This window comes from Rhinopithecus bieti, unplaced genomic scaffold (genome assembly GCF_001698545.2).
Source record: "Rhinopithecus bieti isolate Rb0 unplaced genomic scaffold, ASM169854v2 scaffold_17930, whole genome shotgun sequence".
Classification (NCBI taxonomy): domain Eukaryota; kingdom Metazoa; phylum Chordata; class Mammalia; order Primates; family Cercopithecidae; genus Rhinopithecus; species Rhinopithecus bieti.
Genome location: NW_016809035.1, coordinates 269167 through 294298, shown reverse-complemented (window position 1 = coordinate 294298; position 25132 = coordinate 269167). Strand labels below are relative to the sequence as shown.

The 25132-nt window shown below is 38.8% G+C and overlaps 1 protein-coding gene across 8 annotated transcripts in view; it reads right to left on the bottom strand.

Annotated features, from left to right (window-relative positions):
• Positions 1–25132, bottom strand: part of RIC8B (RIC8 guanine nucleotide exchange factor B) — a 123456-nt gene that overhangs the window by 40789 nt on the left and 57535 nt on the right. For all 8 annotated transcript variants that reach the window (XR_001888392.1, XR_001888391.1, XR_001888394.1 and 5 more), the window contains exons 5-7: positions 9295–9523; positions 8190–8285; positions 216–360 (exon numbers count right to left, since the gene is read on the bottom strand). Coding sequence is in view for 4 of the 8 variants with exons in the window: in XM_017888258.1 (XP_017743747.1) it covers positions 216–360; positions 8190–8285; positions 9295–9523 (470 nt within the window). In the remaining 4 variants the exon portion in view is untranslated. The remainder of the gene's footprint in view (positions 1–215; positions 361–8189; positions 8286–9294; positions 9524–25132) is intronic.

Below are 25132 nucleotides of genomic sequence, written 5' to 3'. Positions count from 1 at the left end.
GTGTTTGGTAATGTATCTGTCTTTGCATGTCTCAATGAATTCGGAAGCATATAAAAAATGTTTTGGCTATTAATTTTATTAACTCCTTAGCCTAATAGAACAGACAGTAAGCTTTGGAAAGAATGGAATGAAATGACCAGTACTAACACTATCAATTAAATTTCTCAAATTCCCTCTGAAAGATAAAAGGCAGAGGCAAAGAGAGTTTAACCTACCTCTCTCTTTGCAAAGGACAAAAAGGAATTCAGCAGCAATTTGCTTGACTCCAAGGTCAACATGTGTCATGAGGCGCACCAGCTTATTTCTCACAGTTGAGCCAACTTCAGGTCGATTTGTCACATCCCTCAACGGTGGTAAAACCTGATGGCACAAATGCAAAACCCATCATCAATCGAGGCTACTAGAGTGAGTGAAGATGGTACAATGCAACTGGGCCTATAGTATTTCAGTAGAGAGCAAGAAATATAAAAAAAAATATAAAAAAAAAAAAAAAACAAGGTTAGCTTCCAAGTAAAACTAAACAACAAAAAACAGACCTCAAGTGATTTCATGCCTGTGATGAGGTTTTATTTGATCAGAAACATCTCTTCACTGTACCATCACACTATCCTCAAGTGCATTTCCGAGTTTTTGTTCATCTCAGCACCTGGAATGCCTCAACTTGCCTCTACGAAAATCCATTTTGAAGTTTAGGTCAAGTTTCTCTTTCTTCTATAAAGACTTCCCTAATACCCTGAGTCATACTGATTTTTACCTTCTCTTGAGTCCTCCAACATTTTCAGTATAGGTTGAGTATATCTTATCCAGAATGCCTGGGACCAGAAGTGCTTCAGACTTCTATTTTGGGGGGATTTTGAAATATCTGTGTTACAGATACATATGGATTAAGCATCCTTAATCCTACAATCTGAAATCAGAAATGCTCCAAAATAACCATTTCTTTTGAGCATCATGTTGGTGCTCAAAAAGTTGCAGATTTTGGAGCATTCTGGACTTCTAGATAAGGGCACTCAACCTTTATTTAATTAAAAAAGCTGTACTTATGTTTTCTAGTTGTTTAATTTTATAATAAAAATGGCTATTAATTTTTGAGTACTTTCTATGCATTAGTTGCTATCATAGATGGTATATACACATTATTTATAATCTTCACAGTAACCCCGCAATATATACATTATTTATAATCTTCACAGTAACCCCACAAAGGAGGTAGTAACATCACTCTCATCCCTGTTTTGTATTAGGTTGGTGCAAAAACAATTGTGGTTTTTGCTATTAAAAGTAATGGCAAATAGACTGATCCCCAGAGGGCTTATGAAACTTGCTTAGTTTGTCTGTTACTTTGCTCACTCACTTACCCATTCATCCACCCACACACCTTTCTCCAGGTTCTCCTCCTATCTCTTTGGTTGCTTTGTCTCAGCCTCTTTTGCCAATTCTCTTTTCTATTCCTGTTTTGTTAATGTTAGAATATTCAAGGGTTGAGTTTGTAGACAAATTCACTATTTTTACTCATTCAATTTGTGATCTCATCCAGTTTTATGGCTTTTTATAGTCTCTGCACCCTGATGACTCCCTAAATCAGCAGTCCCTAACCTTTTGGCACCAAAGACTTGGCCGGTTTCATGGAAGACAATTTTTCCACAGACTGGGGCTTGGTGGGTGGTTTCAACATGAAACTGTTCCACCTCAGATGATCAGACATTAGATTCTCACAAGGAGCACACAACCTAGATCCCTTGTATGCGCAGTTCGCAATAGTGTTTGTGCTCCTATGAGAATCTAATGCCCCAGCTGATATGACAGTAGGCGGAGCTGAAGCAGTAATGCTCACCTGCTGCTCACCTCCTGCTGTGCAGCCCAGTTCCTAAAAGGCCATGGACCAGGCCCTGGGGTTGGGGGGTTGGGGACCCCTGCCCTAAATTATATCTCCATTGTTGATTTCTCCCCAACCTCCAATTTTTTTTTTAATCATCAAAATTATAGGATTTTACAAAGAGCTATGGAAACTAATAGATTTAAATAAGGGCAGAAATTATATTAAAATTGACTCACTTTCATTTTCTAAGATAATTATATCTATGATAGATCTATATAGAGGATATTCAATCTAACACAATATTAAATACACTGCCTCCCCCTTACTTACACTTACAGACTGATTACAGAGCAAATTAAAGTATCCTGAAGTCATCCTGTTAACTAGTGCTTTTCAGGCTAGTGATTTTAGACTGGAATGTGCATTCCAAACACCTGGGGATCTAGTTAGAATGCACATTCTGATTCAATTAAGCGTTGGTGGGACCCATGACTGATTCCTTGTGTCTTTTTTCTAACCTTCTTAAATTTTTATGTGTACCACACAATTTTTTTTTTAGTTTTTTTTTTTAATTTTAATTTTGGCCGGGCATGGTAGCTCACAACTGTAATCCCAGCACTTTGGGAGACCAAGGCAGGAGGATCGCTTGAAACCAGGAGCTCGAGACCAGCCTGGGAAACAGCGAGACCCTGTCTCTACAATCATCATCACCATCATCATCATCATCATCATCATCATCATCATCATCATCATAAACTAGTTAAAAAGAAAAAATTTTTTTAAATTGTTGTGGGTACATAGTAGGTTATATATTTATGGGGTATATGAGATATTTTGATACAGGCATACCATGCATAATCATCACATCAGGGTAAATGGGGTATCTACCATTTACGCTTTGTGTTACAAACAATTCAATTATACTTTTAGTTGTTTTTACAAAACTATACAACAAATTATTGTTGATGTCACCCTGTTGTGTTATCAAACACTACATCTTATTCATTCTATTGAACTACATTTTTGGACCCATTAGCCATCCCCACTCCTCCTTCTCCCCCCACACCCACACTATCCTTCCCAGCCTCTGGTAACCATCATTCTATAGGTACAATGTTGTACAGCAGATCTCTTGATCTTAATAATTTTACATTATTGAAATTTTATATCTATTGAATAATAACTCCCCATCTTCTCCACAGCCCCTGGTAACCACTATTCTACTCTGTTTCTGACCTCCAGGCTTTTATAGACCTCTAAAACTTAGCAGGTCCTAAACAGGACTCTTGAAGTTCCCACCAAACCTGTTCCTCATGCAGTTTTCCATCTCATTAAATGGTAAGTCCATTCTCCCAAGTGCTTAGTACAAAAACCTTGGAAATATTCTTGATTCCTCTCTTTAATATCCATCCATCAGCATATTATATCAGCTCCACCTCTGAAATAACCCACAATCCAACCACTTCTCCCCACCTCCTCCAGCATTACCAAGTCCAAGGTACCAATATTTCTCTCTGGACTAACATCAAAGCCTCGTAAGTGGTCTCTGCTTCCATGCTGGTCACTCTCTAATTCATTTTCTACATAGCAGCTAGGATGATCCTTTGAAAGTCAGATCATGTCACTCCTCAAAGTTCTCTAGTTCCCATGGCTTCTCATCTCACAGTAAAAGGCAAGGTCCTTACAACTTCCTTACAGGATTCCACATAATCTGGCTTCCTGCTACTTCTTCGACTTCATTTCTACTATTCTCCCTGCCTATGCTGTTACAGACACACAGACATCCATGGACCTTCTTAAACATGCCAAGTACTTTCCTGCCTCAGGTCTTTTGCATTTGCTTCTCTTTCTGCCCAGAAACTCTTTTTCTAGAAACTTGCATGGCTCTCTCCTTACTTCCCTCAGGTGTTTGCCGAAATGTCACTTATAGGAGACATTCCCTGACCACTCTATATCACTAACCTTTAGCACTCTCTTTTTGTAACACCTCCACCTCCTTACTCTGCCATAACCTTCCTCATAGCACTTATCACCACCAGACATAGCATATCATTATCTGTTTACTTGTCTGCCTCCTTCCACAAGACCAAGTTCCACTGGGGCAGAGATTTCTTTGTTTTGTTTACTGCTCTCTTCCCAGTGTCTAGCATATTACAGGTGTTTAATGAATATTTGCTGGTTGAAGGAAAAATGAATTAATTCAAGTAGCTTTTATTAAGTGCCTTCTATTATATAAGCTAGGCCCTGTGCTAAGAAATGAGGGCAGACACAAAGTCAAATAGGAACTTACTGTGCACCTATTATATCCCAGACCCTTTATGTATATATAATTTTACTTGATGCACTCAAATGACTTTCTTCCCTCTCTCTCTTTCTATATCAAGTACCTACCATGTATCAGGAGATATCAGAGGCAGGGGAGACAGCTATAAACAAAAATGGAAACTAAATCTCAGAAAATTGAGTAACCTATCCAAAGTGTTTACGGAATCCATATTTCAGTCTCTGGCTGGGTAGAACAAAATACTAGGCAGAAAGTAATTGCACAATAAATCCTTACTACTGTGAACCATTATTGAACCATACTTAGTATATCTCCCATTTCTAGAAGAATGAAACATGTAACAAATGATTTCATGTAGTATATGCCTATAGTACCTAGAGTACAGAATCTATGAACAAAGATTATCATGTAAAAATTTTGTTAGCTACGTTTCTGGTTTCTTAAAACAAATTTTTAACAAAATTTTGTTGTTATTGTTAAATACCACTCCCAAACTGCATATGTATTTCCCCCTAGAATACTTACCTCCAACAAATTTTTTCTTTGACAAATCTTGTCCAGTTTCTTTTTCAAATCCCCCAAATACTCACTGCTTCTATAAGCCTCTCCAGAATAATACAACCTAGGTCAGTAATTTCTACCACTTGTTTTCTTTTCTACCTCCCAAATACAGAATATAGACCAATTTCCTTTGGGTATGCATGAGTTGGATTTAACCAGGTATTTACTACAGGGCATAATAAGAAACCAAGGTTCCACTTACATTATTATCAGAGTTAATCATCTGTACTTTAAATTCTGCCTTTCTTGATCGTAACAGTCTACAGTGCATCCTCTTCAGCAGGAAAGTTGATTTCTGTATTATGCCTTGTATCTTTAGTTATTTCACCTGTCATGTTTCATCTCCTTACCTCTGCTGTCATGTTTCTTGAAGACAGACAGTGGGTCACATAATCTTTTATAAGGACACAGTATGTGGCCCAAGGCCTTCACATTAAGAAGCTATTTAATGAATAGTTTTTTTCTTTCTTTGCTATTTTCTTTAGAGATAGCAAAATATAAACAGGTTAGGTGTACCTGGATCCCCTACGGAAAAAAGCAAAAATACAGAAAAAAAGTATTTTCATTTACTGTGCTTCACCAACTCCTCCTAGTCAAGGGAGAATGTCTTAAAATAATCAAATGTGGAAATGACCTTAATTAATTAATCTTGCTTAAATCATTATTCATGCTTTTTGGGTATCTCTCTTCTTTCAACAGACTGTAAATTCCTCAAAGATGGTCTCTATTTTCTAATCTTTCCTTATCAGCACTACCTATTGGTGTGTTCTAGATAGAGTAAGGTGCTTACTAAATCTTGACCATAAATACAGAGGGAAAACATGAACCTGGTTCATTTATTAGGGGAGATTCTATGTAGTGACAAATGAACAATTGGGTGAATGGTGGTACCATGTGTTGAAATGTGGAAAGAAGGAGAAGAAATAGGTTGGAGGAATGAAAATCAAGATATTAGTTTGAGGTATGTTAAACTTGAGATACCTACTACGCATCCAAGGGGAGGAGATGAGTGGCAGTTCATTGTTTAAGTCTAGAGCTTAGGTGACAGGTCAGGGCTGGAGATACAAATTTGAGAGTCATCAGCATATATGGATGACTCTTGAATGAGATCACCAAGGCAGCAGAGATAGAGACAAGATAGTATTGCCTTGGGGCACTCAAACATTTAGGGTCAGGAAAAGGAGGATGATCACAAACAGGTTCTCTATTGTGTCCCAGAAACCAAGTGAAGAAAGTATTTCAAGGAGGAGGCAATACTTACATCAAATTCTATTGGATAATTTAAAAAAGATTTGAGAACTATTAGATTTGGCAATGTTGAGTTGGTGACTCTGATAAACACCTTCGCAGTGGGGCGGAAGGCATGTAGCTTAATTACAGAGGGTTTAGGAGTCAAAAATGAGTAAAAAGAATAGAGAGAGTGAGTATGGAAAACCTTCTGAGGAACACTGCATAAAGAGGAGCACAGAAATAGAAAGGCAGCTTGAGAAGTGGGATAGGGGAAGGTGTTTTTGTTTTTAAGATGAAAGATGTGCTTGGGTGCTGACTTAAATGATCCAATACATTTTTTAAAATGATTAATATAAGAAGAGAGAGGGGAAATAAATGCAGGTGCAAAGTTCATGAGAAGGAAAGAGATCCAGGACAAATGCTGGCCACAGACAGAAGTAGGAATGATTCATCCATTGTGACAGATTGGAATACAAGGGATATGGCAGTACAGATGCAGACAGCAGATGCAATGGTGGAAAGATAAAGTTTATTTTTAATTTCGTGGTGAAATAGGAAACAAAGTCAAGAAATGAGAGTGAGGAGAGGGTAGTAAGCATTGGAGGTGTGAAGAAAAAGGAGCTGTGAAATAGTCATCTTGGAGTTTGCTAAGGAACTGGTTGGGGCTGGTGGTCTTAAATTTAAAGTAGAGTAGTCAAAATGGTTGTGTCATTTTCTCTTACCACGTTCAAGTGCTTGGTGGAGACCCAGAGTAGGCAGAAAGTTGGAGTTAGCCAGTTTGTTAGGTTTTGCCAGATAAGTATGACTGAGGGAGCACACAAGGTGCTCGTAAGAGATGTATGGAAAGGAGGGATTATAGTAATCAACTTCAAGTGGAATCTAGCCTGGGTAAGGAGAGAAGACACAAGTGAGTGAAGAACAGTGGAAAAAAATGACAGACTGACAATCCTCAGAGGATGAAAGAATGTTGGATTGAGGGTACTAAGAGAAGGTGCTTGAAATTGGGATTTCAGAGGAGGCTAGTTTCAGGTATTGTTACAATCAAAGTCTTACACTTGTAGTCTAAGATATAATCTGAAAGTTTAAAAATCACCCTTATTTTTTCTTTTTCAACCATATTCCAATCTATCAGCAAGTTCTGTGAGCTACTGTTAAGACATATTAAAATATTAAAACATATCCCCAAGTATGAACTCTAACCACTACCATCCTACTCCAAACTTGCAACATCAGTTATCTTTTGGACTTGTCTCCTTGCATCCATTTGTGCTCCACTATGTCAATCCTACAAATAGTAGCCAGGATTTTTTTTTTTTTTTTTTTTTTTTTGAGACGGAGTCTTGCTCTGTCCCCAGGCTGGAGTGCAGTGGCGCGATCTCGGCTCACTGCAAGCTCCGCCTCCCGGGTTCACGCCATTCTCCTGCCTCAGCCTCCCGACTAGCTGGGACTACAGGTGCCCGGCACAGCGCCTGGCTAATTTTTTGTAGTTTTAGTAGAGACGGGGTTTCACCATGGTCTCGATCTCCTGACCTTGTGATCCGCCCGCCTCGGCCTCCCAAAGTGCTGGGATTACAGGCGTGAGCCACCGCGCCCGGCGCCAGGATATCTTTAAGCATAAATAAGGTCACATCACTTCCCCTCTTAAAACACTCCAATATCTTCTCATCTCACTTAGAAGAGAATGAAAAGTCCTACACCGCCTGCTGTATCTGGCTCTTGTTACTTCTCTTCATCTACCACTCTCCCCCTTGCATATTGTGGCCTAGGCACACTGGCCTTCTTGCTTTTCCTTAAGTATACCAAAGCATCCTCTTGTCTCGGGGGTTGTGAACTTGTTCTCTCAGGGACATTCCTTTCCAAACATTCTCAGAGATACTCTTACTTCTCCACCTTTCTGTTCAAATGTCATTTCAGAGAGGTCCTCCCTTGTTCCCTTAAAGTGTCTCCTTTCTCTTAAAATCCTTTATCTTTCTTCAGAACGCTTATCATCACCTGCCATTATATTTTATATTTGTTTACTTTTTGTCCCCCTCTCTATGAAATAAACTCCCCAAGGGGAAAGACTTCATCTGTTGTTCAATGCCCAAAACACAGCACACAGCACATCTCAGTAGCATTTGTTGAGTGACTGACTCAAAAAAATACACACTTCTTGATTAAGATTTCAAAGATTAAAACTAACTTGAGTTTCTGATTATCTGAAACAAAATCACTGTGAGAGAATTCAATTAATTCTATGTTTAAAATGCACATAAAAAGACTAACTTTGCAATGTAATATGCATTAAGCAGTTACCTGATCTTTGAGAAATTTTCGGATGTTTCGATGGGCTCGGGAACATTCGGTTAATAAGCTGAGAACTGGAGTTAGACCCTCTCTATAGCTGCTTCCCTATAAAAAAAAAAACATATGTTTTTGAAATACATTAGTTTTGTTTCTAACAGTATTACTTTCCTTGATGTAACTGAGGATATTAATTTGTTCTTGAGGTGGGGACTTTTTTTTTGAGATGGAGTCTCGCTCTGTCGCCCTGGCTGGAGTGCAGCGGCTTGATCTCGGCTCACTGCAAGCTCCGCCTCCCGGGTTCACGCCATTTTCCTGCCTCAGCCTCCCGAGCAGCTGGGACTACAGGCGCCCCCACCTCGCCCGGCTAATTTTTTGTACTTTTAGTAGAGATGGAGTTTCATCGTGTTAGCCAGGATGGTCTGGATCTCCTGACCTCGTGATCCGCGAGGTGGGAACATCTTATGTTACTGAAGCTTACAAGCTATTTTAATAATTCTTTTCCTAACAACATTTCCATTTTATCATCTTCATGTTTACTATTGCCTTTTTTGGTCCTTCCTGGATGTTCCTACATTTTCTAGGATTCCCATGGGCTCAGCCAATGGGCTTGAATGAAGCAAAATTTTGGTGACTGGCCTATGCTACCTTGCTGCCTTTTAATATAGATACCTGACAAAGTGAGTGATAGACCAGAGAACGTAAGCAGCTCACAACAAATGGAAAATTGGCACGGTCTTCTTTTTTTTTTTTTGAAGATGTCTTTTAGGTATTATGAAGAATATTTAGCAAGTTTTGGGGGGAATATTTTTTATTTCTAGGACTCACAAAGTAACAACATAGAAGAGTAATTAATTTTTCCTTTGTTTTCAAGCACTAGTCATAATTTTGGTGCTGCATGAACATAATTTTCAGCATTAAACAAATAAATTAACATGGCTTCAGCAATTTATCATGTATTGTAATAAACTGCTTTCCAAAGTAAAAACAATTATGCAACATACCAGTTTCAAAAAAGCTTAGATTTAAAAATCATGCTGTGATGTGTGTCTGTATGTATGGCACATTTACATTTTTTGGAAGCATCTTCCCAGGGCTTTCATTTTATCAGCCTTACCTTGTCTATTCTCTTCTCCATAAAATTGAGTAAAACATGAATGGCCTCCATATTCATACCATTGTATACCATGGTATTGTTTTTCAAAACTGTTTCTTTCTCAGCTGTTTTATTACTGGGCAGTTCATCTAGAGTCGTTGCCTCTTGGGCTGTTTCTTCATGGGTTAATGGACAAATGAGAACATCCAAACAAGAGACCGGAACATTGCTTAAAAGGTTGACTGCATTGCTGAAAAGCAATTAAAAAAATACAATATTTTAACTTGACTGAATAGTCCTTTAAAATGCAAACATAATAAGAAGTTCAAAAGTGACTTTTAAGAGTCAATTAAAATATTTCTTTTCCAAAATGAGCCATTAATATTACTTGGCACTTACTATGAGATAGGAAATAAAAAACTGTTTCAAATATATGTTGTACAAATTAGAAAAAACAAATGTTAGACAGACAGACACAATCACATGATGTCATGTCCCTTTCTGAAATGCTAAAATAGGAATTAGTGAGCTTTAATGCCAGCTCTTTAATTTTATTATGGCAACAATGCTAGCTTTGCATTTCTTCCCTGGGGTTTTAAATCCTTTTGTGGATCCACTGGTGTTTTATTATTCCTTAGATTACAACATAAAGCATTTGAGAAGCACTGCAAATAAGCAGCTTATCAGTAGAAACATTAAAACTAAATATTGTAGAATTAAGTTTTATTCTTTCTAAATGTAGAAAGTACAATTTTAAAATCATCCCATTTTTTGTAAGACATATGCAGAAAAGGGGAAATGGAATTTTTTCTCTCTTTCTCATCATCAAGTCTCTAAATGAAGTTAATATAGCTATTTCTAATCTCTAGCCCCTAGGCCTTTCAGCTGTGTATTAATGAATACACGAGCCTGGGATGCACGCCAGTAGGGGGAACCCAAACCTTGTATTTTTGGCATTTCCCTAAAACCTTGTTCTGTTGTTCAATGTACAAAAGATTAAAATGACACTAACCATTTCAAAATTAGATATGTTCTCAACAAACATATTTTCTTCCATGAATTATTTCATATTCTTTCATCTAAAAGGAGTGGTGGTGTTCTGGGTTAACTGGCTCTTATATGCCTATGCCTCAGAACTTCCTGATCAACAATGGAAAGACAGGCATTTCATTTCCTAGTGACAGAGAAGCAGATCTAAAAATAACCACATCCTGACTAAAAATAAACTCCTGCAAATGCAATTTAAAAGTCTAACCACTTGGAAACCAAATTTAGAGCTTAATCTATCTGATACTATCTTAATTTAGACCAGTAGCTCCTTTTACTTTATAGTGACACCCTAAAAAATAAAGCAAAACAAACAGAAAACAAAGAAATAGAAATACAAAATTTTCTTTCCTTTACCCTGAATTGTGCTCCACTTCCCCAAGAATGAATATTTCCTTTCTTTTATATTATGGAAAATAAAACTGGTAAGAAATCAGTTTAAAAGTTAGACAATGCAGAACAGAAGGTGGTAATGTATAGAGCATCAAAAAAATGAATGAAGAGCAAAAAATAATTTAACAAGTCCTATAAATAAATGGTTCCTAGTAAAATACAAGTTACTTGGTTGTCCTCACTAAAACCAAATACTGCTGCTGCAATTGGTGTTATGCACAAATTCTCTATATTTGGTTATTTGTAAATAATCAAAGGTGGCTGAAATACAATGCTTTCCCCAAAAACTTTCTCTTAAAACTTTTTTGCAAATATCTGTAGTTTATCTTACCTATAGTTCAGAATGTTTCGCTTCTATCTTAAGCATTTGGAAATTGTTACTAAATAATACCATAGATTCATTGAGAATAAAAGGGGGGAAATAACTCTACCTTAGAATTATTTTCAAAAACTGTATACAAGCCATTCTGAAATGTTACGATTTTTTCCCTAAACATCAGGCAATAGGCTCTTGAGTCCACAGACCGTATGATTTTCTGAACCTACTAGAGACCAGATTGAAAAGTTTAAGATGGGACATTTCATTACAAAGGAATGTTTCCCCTTTAAATTCGTTTAAAGTAAGCAGTTCCCAGGAATTCAGTAAATTTAAGAAACCAAATGTAGAGTTTGATTCAACAAATATTTGGAGGTTGTAGGCTTTTCAAGAAAAGTTCCCATTTTCTTACTTTTTATTTAACAACTCGGTTTCCAAACAACTACAAAATTAATTTTCTGGCTCACTGTGTTTGAGCTATTCTTTTTAAGTAAGGAAGGCCAGCTTTTTGAGCTCTGTCACTTCTCTGACAGTTTTATTTGTGGTACAAGAGTGTATGAAATTCTCCAGCTACCAGGAAGTCAGTGACTATGCACAGATCTGCACAATAGTGTTTGCATTCCTACTCCAGGGGGTAGAAATACTGTGTATATTACACTCCCCTTTTCAGCTTCCTAGAGATCATTAATCACTGAGACATGACATCCTCCCGCTCATGCTCCCAGCCCCCTCCTGATATGCAGATTCAAAAGCAAGACCTATTTAGAACTCCTTAATGCCCTGATTAAAGCCTTGTCAACTGTAGGAGAGGAAAGGCAATCTAAAATCTAGTCCTCTGTGAATTGCTGGACAAAAACATGAAATGACACTGAAGAACATGATATGGCACATGTAGATCCATAGCTGTTAATAAATCTTCCTGGTCAAATGTATCTTCTTTATATTTGGGACTTACATATCTTTTTTCAAGACTGCAAAGTCTACGTAAATGAATCTGAAAATCTCCAAAAGATTTTCCTTTTGCCCTCTTTATTCATTAAAAAAAAAACAATTGTTTTTGAGATAGAGTCTCTTGCCCAGGCCAGAGCGCAGTGGCGTGATCACGGCTCACTGCAGCCTTGACTTCCTGGGCTCAAATAATCCTCCCGCCTCAGCCTCCTGAGTAGCTGGGACCACAGGCACATGCCACCATGCCCCTCGCTATTTTTTTAATTTTTAGTAGAGACAAGGTCCTACTATGCTCCCCAAGCTGGTCTCAAACTCCTGGGCTCAAGCGATCTTCCTGCCTTGGCTTCCCAAAGTGCTGGAATTACAGGCATGAGCCACTGCACCGAAACCCCTCAAAATCTTTGAAAAGTAATTTTTTTCTTTTGTGGTAAGAGCACTTAACGTAAGACCTATTCCCTTAGCAACATTCTAAGTACACAATACAGTATTGCTAACTATAGGCTGTGTCACACAGGAGATCTCCAGACCTTATCTTGCATAACTAAAACTTTGCATCTTTTGACTGCACCTCCCTATTTGCTCCTCTCCCCAGCCCCAGATTACCACTATTCTACTATCTAGTTCTACAAGCTTCACTATTTTAAACTCCTTATAAAAGTGGGATCATGGAGTGTTTGTCCTGTGTCTGGTTTATTTCACTTATCATAATGTCCTCCAGATACACTCATGTTATTGCAAGTGATGGGATTTCCTTCTTTTTTTAAAGGCTGAATAATACTCCACTGATTGTGCTGTGTGTGTATATATACATATACACATTTTATCCATTCATCTGACTGATAGACATTTAGGTTGTTTCGGTATCTTGGCTATTGTGAACAGTGCTGTAATGAACAAGTGATGAGAATGCAGGTATCTCTTTGAAATAGTGATTTTATTTCCTTTGGATATACTCCCAGAAATGGGATTACTGAATCAAATAATTCTATTTTCATCTTTTGAGAAACCTCCACACTGTTTTCATAATGGCTACACTAATTTACATTCCCACCAACAGTGTAAAAGATTTCCTTTTCTTGACATCCTTACCATCGGTTATCTTTTGTTTTGAGGCTTTTTTTTTTTTGGTAATAATCCTTCTAACAAGGTATGAGATGATATTGAGGTTTTCATTTGCATTTCCTTAATGATTAGTGATGTTAAGTACCTTTTCATGTACCTGTTGTCTGTCTGTATGTCTTCGTTGGTTAAATGTCTATTCACACTTTTGCCCATTTTAAAAATCAGATTTTTTTTTTTCTTGCTATTAAGAGTTTTAGCGGCCGGGCACGGTGGCCTCAAGTCTGCTGAATCAGCACTATTGGGGAGGCCGAGATGGGCGGAATCACGAGGCTCAGGAGATCGAAGACCATCCTGGCCCTAAACACGGTGAAACCCCCGTCTCTACAAAAAAATGCAAAAAAAAAAAAAGAAAAAAAAAAACTAGCCGGGCGAGGTGGCCGGGCGCCTGTAGCTCCCAGCCTTACTCGGGAGCTTGAGGCAGGAGAATGGCGGGAACCCGGAGGCGGAGCTTGCAGTGAGCTGAGATCCGTGCACCGCACTCCGCCTGGCGACAGAGCAGACTCCGTCTCAACAAAAAAAAAAAAAAAAAAAAAAGAGTTCTTTATAGGTTTTAGATATTAACCTCTTAAGGTATATGGATTGAAAATACTTTCTCTCATTTCATAAGCTGCCTTTTCATTTTGATGACTGTCTCCTTTGCTGTGCAGAAGTTTTCCAGTTTGATGTAATTCCACTTGTCTACATTTGCTTTTGTTGCCTGTGCTTTTGGTGTCATATCCAACAAGTCACTGCCAAGACCAGTGTCCATAAGCTTTTTCTCTTACGTTTCCCGCTCCTGCTCCTCCTTTTTTTTTTTTTTTTTTGACAGGGTACTGTTCTGTTGCTCAGGTTAGAATGCAGTAGTGTGATCACAGCTCATTACAGCCTCAACCTCCCAAGTTCAAGTGATCCTCCCACCTGAGCCTCCTGAGTAGCTGGGACTACAGGTGTGTGCCACCATGCCTGGCTAATTTAAGTGTTCTTCTAAGAGTTTTATTGTTTTAGGTTTTACATTTAAGTCTTTAATCTATTTTGAATTGATTTTTGTATATGATGTGACATAAGGATTCAATTTCATTCTTTAATTGAAATCCAGTCTTCTCAAAATCATTTATTGAGGAGACTATTGTTTTTTCCCATTGTGTACTCTTGGCACCCTTTTTGAAGATAACTATCTATGTGTGGGTTTATTTCTGGACTCTTTCTTTTGTTCTATTGGTCTATATGTCTGTTTTATGCCAGTACAAAAACTGTTTTGATGACAAAGTTTATGGCCTTGATTATGGTAATACCTCTCAGGTGTTTACTTAGAATTCCAAACTCATCAAGTTGTATACATTAACTATGTACAGCTTTTTATATATCAACCAAACCATAATAAAACCATCTGAAATGATTCAGGCAAAGAAAAGAATGATCCCCGACCAGGTGTTTTGGCTCACGCCTGTAATCTCAGCACTTTGGGAGGCTGAGGCGGGTGGATCACCTGAGGTCAGGAGTTCGAGATCAGCCTGGCCAACATGGTAAAACCCCATCTCTACTAAAATACAAAAATTAGCTGGGCGTGGTGGCACGTGCCTGTAATCCCAGCTACTTGGGAGGCTGAAGCAGGAGAACTGGTTGAACCCAGGAGGCAGAGGATGCAGAGAGCCAAGATTGTGCCACTGTACTCCAGCCTGGGCAACAGAGTGAGACTCTCTGTCAAAAAAAAAGAAAAAAACCCCAAAAGATTTTCAGATGTAAATAAATAATTTTATTTAATCTAACTCAATCCAGTAATTATTTATTATTTACTTGTGCCAGGCACTATTTCAGGCAGGTATTATAAAGAAAATAAAGAAAAACATTCCTGTCCTCACAGAATTTATTTTCTGGCATGGAGAGAAAAGTCAATAAAATTTGTTTAAGTTAATTAATTAAATAATATGCTAGAAGGTGGTAAGTGCTCTGGGGGAAGAACCCGGTAAACTAGTATGTATGGGTTGTCCTTTTTTTTTTTTTGAGACAGAGTCTCGCTCTGTCACCCAGGCTGGAGTACAATGGCGCCATTTTGGCTCATTGCAACCTCTACCTTCTGGGTTCAAGCGATTCTCCTGCCTCAGCCTCCTGAGTAGCTGGGATTACAGGCGCGTGCCACCATGCCTGGCTAATTTTTGTATGTTCAGTAGGGACGGGGTTTCACCATGTTGGTCAGGCTGGTCTTGAACTCCTGACCTCGTGATCCGCCTGCCTCAGCCTGGCAAAGTGCTGGGATTACAGGTGTGTGCCACCACGCCCGGTCGAGTTATACTTTTAAATAGGATGGTTAGGGAAGACTTCACTGAGATGAGTCACTTAAATGACTTGAAGGGATTAGAGAGTGAGTAATGTGACTGAGGAAGGAGCATCCGAGGAAGAAGAGTAAAAGCAAAGGTTCTGGGGCAAGAGCAGTGGCACGTCTGAAGAACAGCAAAGAAGTTGGTGTGGCTGACCCACCACACATAAGAGGAGTAGGATATGACATCAAGTATATCATGCAGAGGACCAGATTGGTCCTGTAGGATATTATAACTTTAATTCTTACTCTGATGGAAATGGAAAATCATTCATTGCAGGGTTTTGCATGATGAGATCCTCTTAACTTAGGTTAAAAGGGTCACTCTGGCTACTGCACTGAGGACAGTCAGTAGGACATCAAAGGTAAGGGAGAATAGTTAGGATGTTACTGCAATAATTCAGGTGACTGAACAAGGTATTAACAGTGAAGTGGTTCATTCGATACATATTGAAGGATTTCCTGACAGGCTAGTGTGGAGTTTGAGAGAATCCAAAGTTCTAGCCTTAGCAAGTAAAAAGCTGGAGGTGCCATAAACTGAAATTCAGAAACACTGCAAGAGAAGTAGCTTTTTAGGGGATGATAGAGAGTTTAATTTTGGATGTTAAGTTTGGGGTGTCTAGTTGACATCCAAGTGGAGATGTTAATAGGAAATTAGCTGTGTGCGTCTGGAGTTCAGGCAGGGAGATCAGGGTTAGAGAGAGATACTGACAAGTCATTGGCATGTAGATGGTATTAGAGAAGACTGTATTAGATCAGTAAAGGAGTGAATGTGGATTAAAAGACTATGAAAGCTAAGCCTGGAGCACTCTGTCATTCAGAGGCTGAGGAGTAGACAAAGAACTTATAATTAGTGAGGTAAGAGGAAAACCAAGATAGCATGGTATCTAAGAATGGAGTCATGATCTGTGTCAAATGATGCTGACAGATCAAGTAAGAGGATGACTGAAAAATGTCCACTAGATTTAGCAACACAGAAGTCACTAGTGACCTTAATAATAGCCATTCTGGTGGAGTAGTGAGGCTAAAAGCCTTGGTGAACTAGATTCAACAGAATAGTAGAGGAATCAGATAGTCACCACTTAAAGGAGTTTTTCTACGAAGAACAAGAGAGGACTACAGCAGCAGCAGGCGGGGAAGCTTCAAGAAAACTTTGCATGGAAAGACCCCTGAATCCTACTACTCTCAGTGCAATACCTTTTAACCCATAGTGACCAGGTCATTGTTCTCTAAATGTGCTGTAGACATATTCTCTTTTCTGTATTTGTCCATGTTTTCTCCTGCCTAGAACATTTTCATTCTTTAAGACTAGCTCAAACCTCATTTTATTCATTCAACAAATATAATATTTGCTATGCCTTGTGCTACGTGCCAGGTATAAAAAAGAAAATAAACTCCTTTTCCTAAGGGAAGGCAGCATAACATAATTTGTAAAGCACTGGGTTTGAATTCTAGTATGCCTTAGGCAAATTATATAACCTCTTCTAAGCCTAGTCCTACCTCTAAAATAAAGGAGCTTAAACTTACCAGGTTGATGTTGGTATTAAATGAAGAAAGGCATGCAAAGCATTCTTCCTGGCACATAGTAAATGTCAACAATTAAGGAGCTCCTGAACAGCAGACATATTCCACTATAAGAGGGAATAGCAAAAATTTGGAGGAATGAGAGATTATGGTACTTGTGGAGAACTGAAAACAGGTTCCTAAACCTAAAGCAAATGATAAGGCCTCTAAAGGAGGGGGTCTTAGTAGGTAATAAGACCAGAAAGGTCTATTCATGTATGTATGAAATGGGGTGGGGACATTATAAAAAGTCTTGTATGTTATGATAAGGTAACTTACTGATGACCTTAAATCAGAGTTGTGCTGGCAGAGGAGTAGATGCAGAAGCCTGATTATAGTGGGCTGAAGAATGAATAGTGGGTAAAGCCATGGAAACGGTAAGTACAAACCAGTAGTCTGCAAAGTGAGGTGGATGCAACCCTGGAGGTATATAAGATGATCCACTGGGTGTGGGAAGAAAATAGTCCTTTTTTTTTTTTGAGACGGAGTCTCGCTCTGTCGCCCAGGCTGGAGTGCAGTGGCCGGATCTCAGCTCAATGCAAGCTCCGCCTCCCGGGTTCATGCTATTCTCCTGCCTCAGCCTCCCAAGTAGCTGGGACTACAGGCGCCTGCCACCACGCCCGGCTAATTTTTTTGTATTTTCAGTAGGGATGGGGTTTCACTGTGTTAGCCAGGATGGTCTCGATCTCCTGACCTCGTGATACGCCTGCCTCGGCCTCCCAAAGTGTTGGGATTACAGGCGTGAGCCACCACGCCCAGCCACAATAGTTCTATTTTTATTAGTTTTATCTAGAAAGTTGAAAAGAAATTAAGCTTTACTAATATTTTATAAATGAATTGACACTGGTACCCAGACCTGAACCATAAATCAAATGTTCCCCATGTCACAAACAAATGCAAAGCATCTTGAGGGAAGAGTTAAAATTCCACGTTACAGAAGGGTAGCAGTGATGTCCTTCCTTCCTGGTCATTCATTCGCTTTCTTCACTGGTCATATTACAATTTACATATGCCCACTTAACTGGGTTTATATATTTTATCCAGTTTTAACTAAACCAATTCTTGTAAAATGAATAAACTATTTTAAATAAATCCTATAATACAAAGACACCAACATTGAAGATAATAAGTAGCATAAGCAAAAGATAAGAAAACGGCAGAGTCTTTTGTATGCCATATCATGAGTCAAAACAAGGACAATCCAAACAGATCTGACAAGAAGCTAGTTTTAGAAAAACTGGAAATTATCTGTAACATGAATTTACAACTACTACGATACTAAGGAGTCTTGCCTTAAGTACTGTATTAGTCCCATAAAGGAATAGCTGAGACCGGGTAATTTATATAAAGAAAGGCTTATTTGGCTTACAGTTTTGCAGGCTGTACAAGCATGACACGTGTATCTTATTGGCTTCTGGTGAGGGCCTCAGGAAGCTTACAATTATGGTGGAAGACGAAGGGAAAGCCGGTGTATCATACAGCAAGAGCGGGAGCAAGAAAGAAGGGGAGAAGGTGCTAGGTTCTTTTAACAGCTAGATCTCGAGTGATCACAGAGTGAGAACTCACTTGTTACAGGGAGGACAGCACCAAGCATTCATGAGGATCTACCCCCATGACTCAAACACCTCCCACTAGGTCCACCTCCAACATTGGAGGTCACCTTTCAACATGAGATTTGGTGGGGACAAAACATCCAAACATATCAAGTATCTAATGTGCCCAGAGCTATCAGCTAATGACAGTTCAAAGCCACCACAATTAACAAGGTACTTAAACAGTAATTGGTGCAGCACATAAAGAAAAACCTCTGCTATTTGATAATTTTTTTTTTTTGAGACAGAGTCTCACCCTGTCGCCCAGGCTGGAGTGCAGTGGTGCGATCTCAGCTCACTGCAACCTCTGCCTCCCAGGTTCAAGCAATTCTCCTGCCTCAGCCTCCCAAGTAGCTGGGACTACAGGCATGCATCATCACGTCCAGCTAATTTTGTATTTTTAATAGAGACGACATTTCTCTGTGTTGGTCAGGCTGGTCTCGAACTTCCAATTGGCCTCAATTGATCTGCCCACCTCAGCCTCCCAAAGTGCTGGGATTACAGGCGTGAGCCGCCATGCCCAGCTGATAATTTTAAAAGTCTGTGGCAGGTTAATTTTAAAAATCTATTTTAGCCGGGCGCGGTGGCTCAAGCCTGTAATCCCAGCACTTTGGGAGGCCGAGACGGGCGGATCACGAGGTCAGGAGATCGAGACCATCCTGGCTAACATGGTGAAACCCCGTCTCTACTAAAAAATACAAAAAACTAGCCGGGCGAGGTGGCAGGCGCCTGTAGTCCTGGCTACTCGGGAGGCGGAGGCAGGAGAATGGCGTAAACCCAGGAGACGCAGCTTGCAGTGAGCTGAGATCCGGCCACTGCACCCAGCCTGGGCGACAGACAGAGTGAGACTCTGTCTCAAAAAAAAAAAAAGAAAAGAAAAGAAAAAAATTGAAAAAAAAATCTATTTTAAAATATTAGTCTGTATGTTATCCCTTTTTATTGTTTATATATAATTTTATTATCTATTTCATATGTCAGCTTAGCAGCATATATATATAAGGTATATGTAAATAAATATATTCAAGGGTGTATTCAAAAATTTTTACTGATTAGGAATATGATCAAACTATTTAGAGGCTAATGGCACAGAAAACACTGTTAAAAAAACTTAGCTGTGAAGGGAAAGGAAGAAACAGGGTCATATCTCTGAGGTGATAAAGATCAAAGATTTTTTTTCCTCACAAAAGGGATAGATCTCAGCATGTCACATATTGAAGGGATAAAGCCCAAAGAAGAGACTGAAGAACGAGAAGAGGAGTTCAATGCTGAAATAAGGCCTCAAGAGGCAGAAGAAAAAGGTGTGGGCATGTTAACCTTGGGCAGGGAGAGAGCCACTTAATTTCCTGAGATTGGCAGAAAACAGGAAAGAACAGGTACATTTTACAGTACATTTATAGGTAGGGATGGGGAATTAAGGGTTTAAGAATGATCCTGCTTGACAGTTTCCAATTAGCCTCTTAAGAGGTCAGCAAGATCATCTATCTATCCATCCCTTCATCCAGTTAATATTTACTAAGCATTTACTAAGTATACCTGTTCTAGGTGTTGGGTATATAATGGCAGACAAGACAGACACAATCTTCACTCTTTTTAAGCATACAATTTTTTTTTTTCTCAGATGGAGTCTTGCTCTGTCTCCCAGGCTGGAGTGCAGTGGCCCCATCTCAGCTCACTACAATCTCAGCCCCCAGGTTCAAGCAATTCTCCTGTCTCAGCCTCCTGAGTAACTAGGACTACAGGTGCCCGCCACCACACCCATCTAATTTTTATATTTTTTGTAGACACGCAGTTTCACAATGTTGGCCAGGCTGGCCTCGAACTCACGACGTCAGGCAATCCACCCACCTTGGCCTTCCAAAGTGCTGGGATTACATACAATTTAATGAAGGAGAGAAACAATAAACAAGTGGAAAAATAAAAGATGAAGATTATTTCAGTCAGTGATAAGTATCATGAAAAATAAAAAGCAGATGATAAGGTAGTGACAAGATATGTGTGTGTGTGGTGGCAGGGCGCTGGGAGGGGGGTCGTAACCTAAATTAGGCAATCACGGAAGGCCTGAGGAAGTGACATTTGAGCTAAGTTCTCAGTGTCAAGAAGGACTCAGCCTCTTAAAGATCTGGGAAAAGGATTCCAGGCAGTAGACAGAGAAAGTGTAAAGGCCCTAATAAGGAATCTGTGTCTAAGGAAGAGAAAGAAGAGCAGAGTAGCTTCAATACAGTCATGCAGATTGTGGAATGGTAGGCTCCTGGAGGCAAGGGAAGTGGCTCCTTGCCGTGCAAATGTGTTGCTTGATAACAGAAACACGGATGCTGTTGGGGCAGAGAGTTGCCAAGGTGAAGGCCAACGCCTCAGATCCAATTCCATGGATTCATCCAATACAACACAACCAGAGATGGTTTCCCTCATTCAGAAGTTACTGGCATATTGCCATGATAACAGCATTCTGCCCAATTTATTAGGCAGAGACTCTGACACTTTAGCATGATATTCTGCCCTGAAGTCTTGTGGAAAGGGCTGAGATTTAATCCAGATGTCAGGCTTCAATGGCCATGCTAAGATGTATTTGAAGGCTTTAAGCTCTCTCATAATCTCACAACCCCTACCCCATGTTGCCAGGCCACCCCAAATATCCATAAATAAAAACTAAGTAAAAACATGTTATCTTCTGAGGATAAGGGGGTGCAGAAGGCCTTTAGAGAGTTGCAAAGGTTTGGCAGAATCATACACATAGAATGAAAGCAGGAACTGACCAGGGGAAACAGATTTTCTACATGAGACTGCATATCATAAACACATGTACAGTGATAAAAATTTTTTTCCTCTTAATCCTTAAGATAGAGAAAAGCCATGAAAAGACTTAAAGTAGAAATCTGCTTTTTGAAAAATACCTCTGTGTGCAGTGGAGAAGATGGAGCCATCTGTCAGGCTAGGTAAAACTTTCCCTTAGGGCTCAGCAGCCTATGGAGAAAGAAGGTGGGCTGACAGATCTAGGGTTGAGTGCTTTAAGACTGGCAGGACACGGTAATGGAGTGGAGTAGGTTGAAATGATGAACAAATGTTTTAGAATAGAGATGGAAGAAAGGAAATCTACAAGAGGACTTACAGATAGGAGAAAAAGGAATCATCAGAGGACTAGAGGTCTGGAAAAGGCCAGGACAGGTATCATTTGAGCAAGGAAGACTTTCTCATCATGACAGACCATACTGACGTTGCCCTTTGAATTCTATTAGCAATTATTATTTGAATAATTTACTGGGAGACTACTCAAAAAATATCTGTGATATCTCTCTATTCTTGTCTTGAATTGTTATTTAGCTTTTCATAACATTTATGTCTTTTCTCCTTATTAAAAAAATAAAGCAGATGATAAGACAGTGACAAGATATGTGTGTGCGGGGGAGGGGGGTCTTAATCTAAACTGGACAGTAAGGGAATTTAGTCTCCATGTTCCTCCAGGTATACATTGTGAAGTCTCTAAGAACAGTGCTCAGCTATAGTTCAGAAAACATCTGTTCACCTAGATGACTGTCATTTACAGAGAGTCAGCTTAAAGAGTTAAGAGCTTTATGCTAACAACAAAACCAACCCAAACCCCTTCTCGATCTCTCCAAAGTAAATTCTCCTTTTCTGTATAAGTATATAAACTTATTCATGTCTAATACAGCACTCATCAAAACAACTCTACTTATTTACTTACAAATCTGTCTTATCTATCGATTAGCGAGTCATGGAGAACAGAGACTGTGCTGTATTCATCTTTGTTACTCAACATAGTGCCTAACACATAGCAGTGCTTAATTAATAAACAGAAATGAAATCACTCAATTTTCAAACATGTATTAAAAGTCTGCCTTGTGTAATTAGAAGACTGAGTATTGTTAAAATATTAATACAACCCAAAGAATTCTACAGGTTCAATGCAATCCTTATGAAAATCCCCATGACATTCTTTTGAGAAATAGAAAAACCCACCTTAAAATTCATATGGAATCTCAAGGGACTCTGAATAGCCAAAATAATCTTGAAAAAGAACAAAGCTGGAGAACTCACTCACACTTACTCATTTCAAAACTTACTATAAAGCTACAGTAACCAAAACAGTGTATTACTGGCCTGAAGCCATACAGACAAATGAAATAGAACAGAGAGCTCAGAAATAAGCTCTCACATATATATATATATTCAAAGGTTTGGTAGAATCATATATACAGGATGAAAGGGGAACTAACCAAGAAAACAGATTTTCCACATGAGACTACATATCATAAATACTTGCACGATGATCCCCACCAATCCTGCTGCCAAAAGTTTTCTCTTAATCCTTAAGACAAAGAGGAGCCAAAACAAGATTTAAAGCAGACATTTGCTTTTGAAAAACACCTCTGTGTGCAGTGGAGAAGATGGAGCCATCTTAATGAATAAATGAAAAGAGTTATGGAGATGGATGGTGGTGATGGTTGCACATTAAATAGAACCACCAAATTGTACACTTAAAAGATGGCAAATTTTATAACTGTATTTTACCACTATAAAAAAAAACTGAAAGAAGACTGCTATGTTTAAGACATTATATTTAGCATTGTAATAAGCTGTTATTAGGTATTGTATTGCCTATACTGTCCCCTTCAATATGTGAGACAAAATGAATTAGTCTAAACAAAGAAACAGTAACAAAAAGCTTTAGAAATACCAACGTACTCAGTGAGTAAAAGAAAACGAGATTGAGAGCCTAAAATAAATTAAATCAGATCTGATCTTTCCCTCTTCTCATCAGCATATAGGCCATCCTGATTTCTTCCCTTCTCTCCAAAATAAAATAAAACCACAACGACATGCCAACTTTTTTGGGCTAAGTATTTCTGCATAAGCTTGTTGATTATGGACTGGAGTGCCGAAAATACTTTCAGGCACACAGAGATGAAGAGAATTAGGATGTCCTTCAATGGAGCAAAAAAGGTGGATCATACCAACAACCTACCTGTTACCATTAAGTATAGACAAAAAGGAAATGAAAGAGAATAGATTTAAAAAACCATCTAAAATGTTGATTAGTGGAAATCAAGGTCAAGTTCTGCTATCTTTGTGCCCTAACTCATTTCATCTCTATGTCCACGACCTCTTGACTTCTCTGAAAAAAAATGGCACTTTCTTACAAAGACAGAAAAAGCTGCCAGGCTGTTTTTTTTTTAAACTTACTTTTCTCCGAAAGCACCTTTATAGGCTCCTAACATGCATATATCATAGGACTTATCTGGCTTCAGAAACATTTGGATTAAAAGAAAGATATCTTTACATGATCACAGGATAAACATAGGCATAGTTCCTAAACAGCATATCAAAATCAACAAACAACTATTAAGGAAATATTTAAAACAGTAAATATTCTAAAAGCCAGTATGTTTATCATAATATTAATAGAAGTAGCACATCAGTGGCACAGTGGCAGTGGTGGCAGCAGCAGCAGCAAGTGCCATTTACTGATTGTTTTCTCATTGCCAGGGAAGAGGCGCTTTATGAACCTCTCATTTAATCATCATCACAACTCTTTGGGTTTGATGATAATGCAGAACCATACACTATACTACCCAGGGTTACCTATTTTATTAAACTTTTCTTTAAAGCAAATCAAAGTGTCCAAAAAACAGTAAAAACAAACTTAGAAAATAACTTTTAAAAATGGACTTTGAGATGTTACTTTGAAATCCTTTAGAAAATTTTATGCTTAAAACACACACACAGAAAAACTGTTTTCAGGGGATTCCTAAAATAGCACTTTGAGGTTAGTGCCATTTTCATTGTATTTAAATGGATTAGCCTACAGTCATTACTGCTCAAAATGATACTAATAACTCTAATTCTGATTAAAGGAACATGCAAGGCCATTCCAGATAAACTGTTAAGTCAGCAGCAACCTCAATCTCCCAGGAAAGTCTTTGAGAAATACTCATAGATCCTGTCTGTGGCTCTAGGGATACTCCTTACTTGCAGTGAAGCTGATATCAAAGTAACTGTTAAGATAAAAGAAAATTTAAAGAAAAAAGCAAGCATCACTAAGGAAAATAAATCTGACTTTAAAAAAAAATCTTTATTTTAAAAACCTCTATTATATAGTTTTGCTCTCTTTCAACAAATACTGGGTGCTGCGTCAAGATATTAAATTCATTATTCGGAGAAATCTTTGGCAATGTATTTGTGACTAGTACAGCAATTTTGGTCAAAGTGCTTTTCTTTCACATCCTTGTATGATTCTTTAACTTGTGATATCTGACTTCTTAAAAAAAAAAATCAATTTACGCCGGGTGCGCTGGCTCACGCCTGTAATCCCAGCACTTTGGGAGGCCGAGGCGGGCAGATCACGAGGTCAGGAGATCGAGACTATCCTGGCTAACACAGTGAAACCCCGTCTCTACTAAAAATACAAAAAAATCAGCCAGGCGTGGTGGCGGGCGCCTGTAGTCCCAGCCACTTGGGAGGCTGAGGCAGGAGAATGGCATGAACCCGGGAGGCAGAGCTTGCGGTGAGCCGAGATCGTGCCACTGCTCTCCAGCCTGGGTGACAAAGTGAGACTCTGTCTCAAAAAAA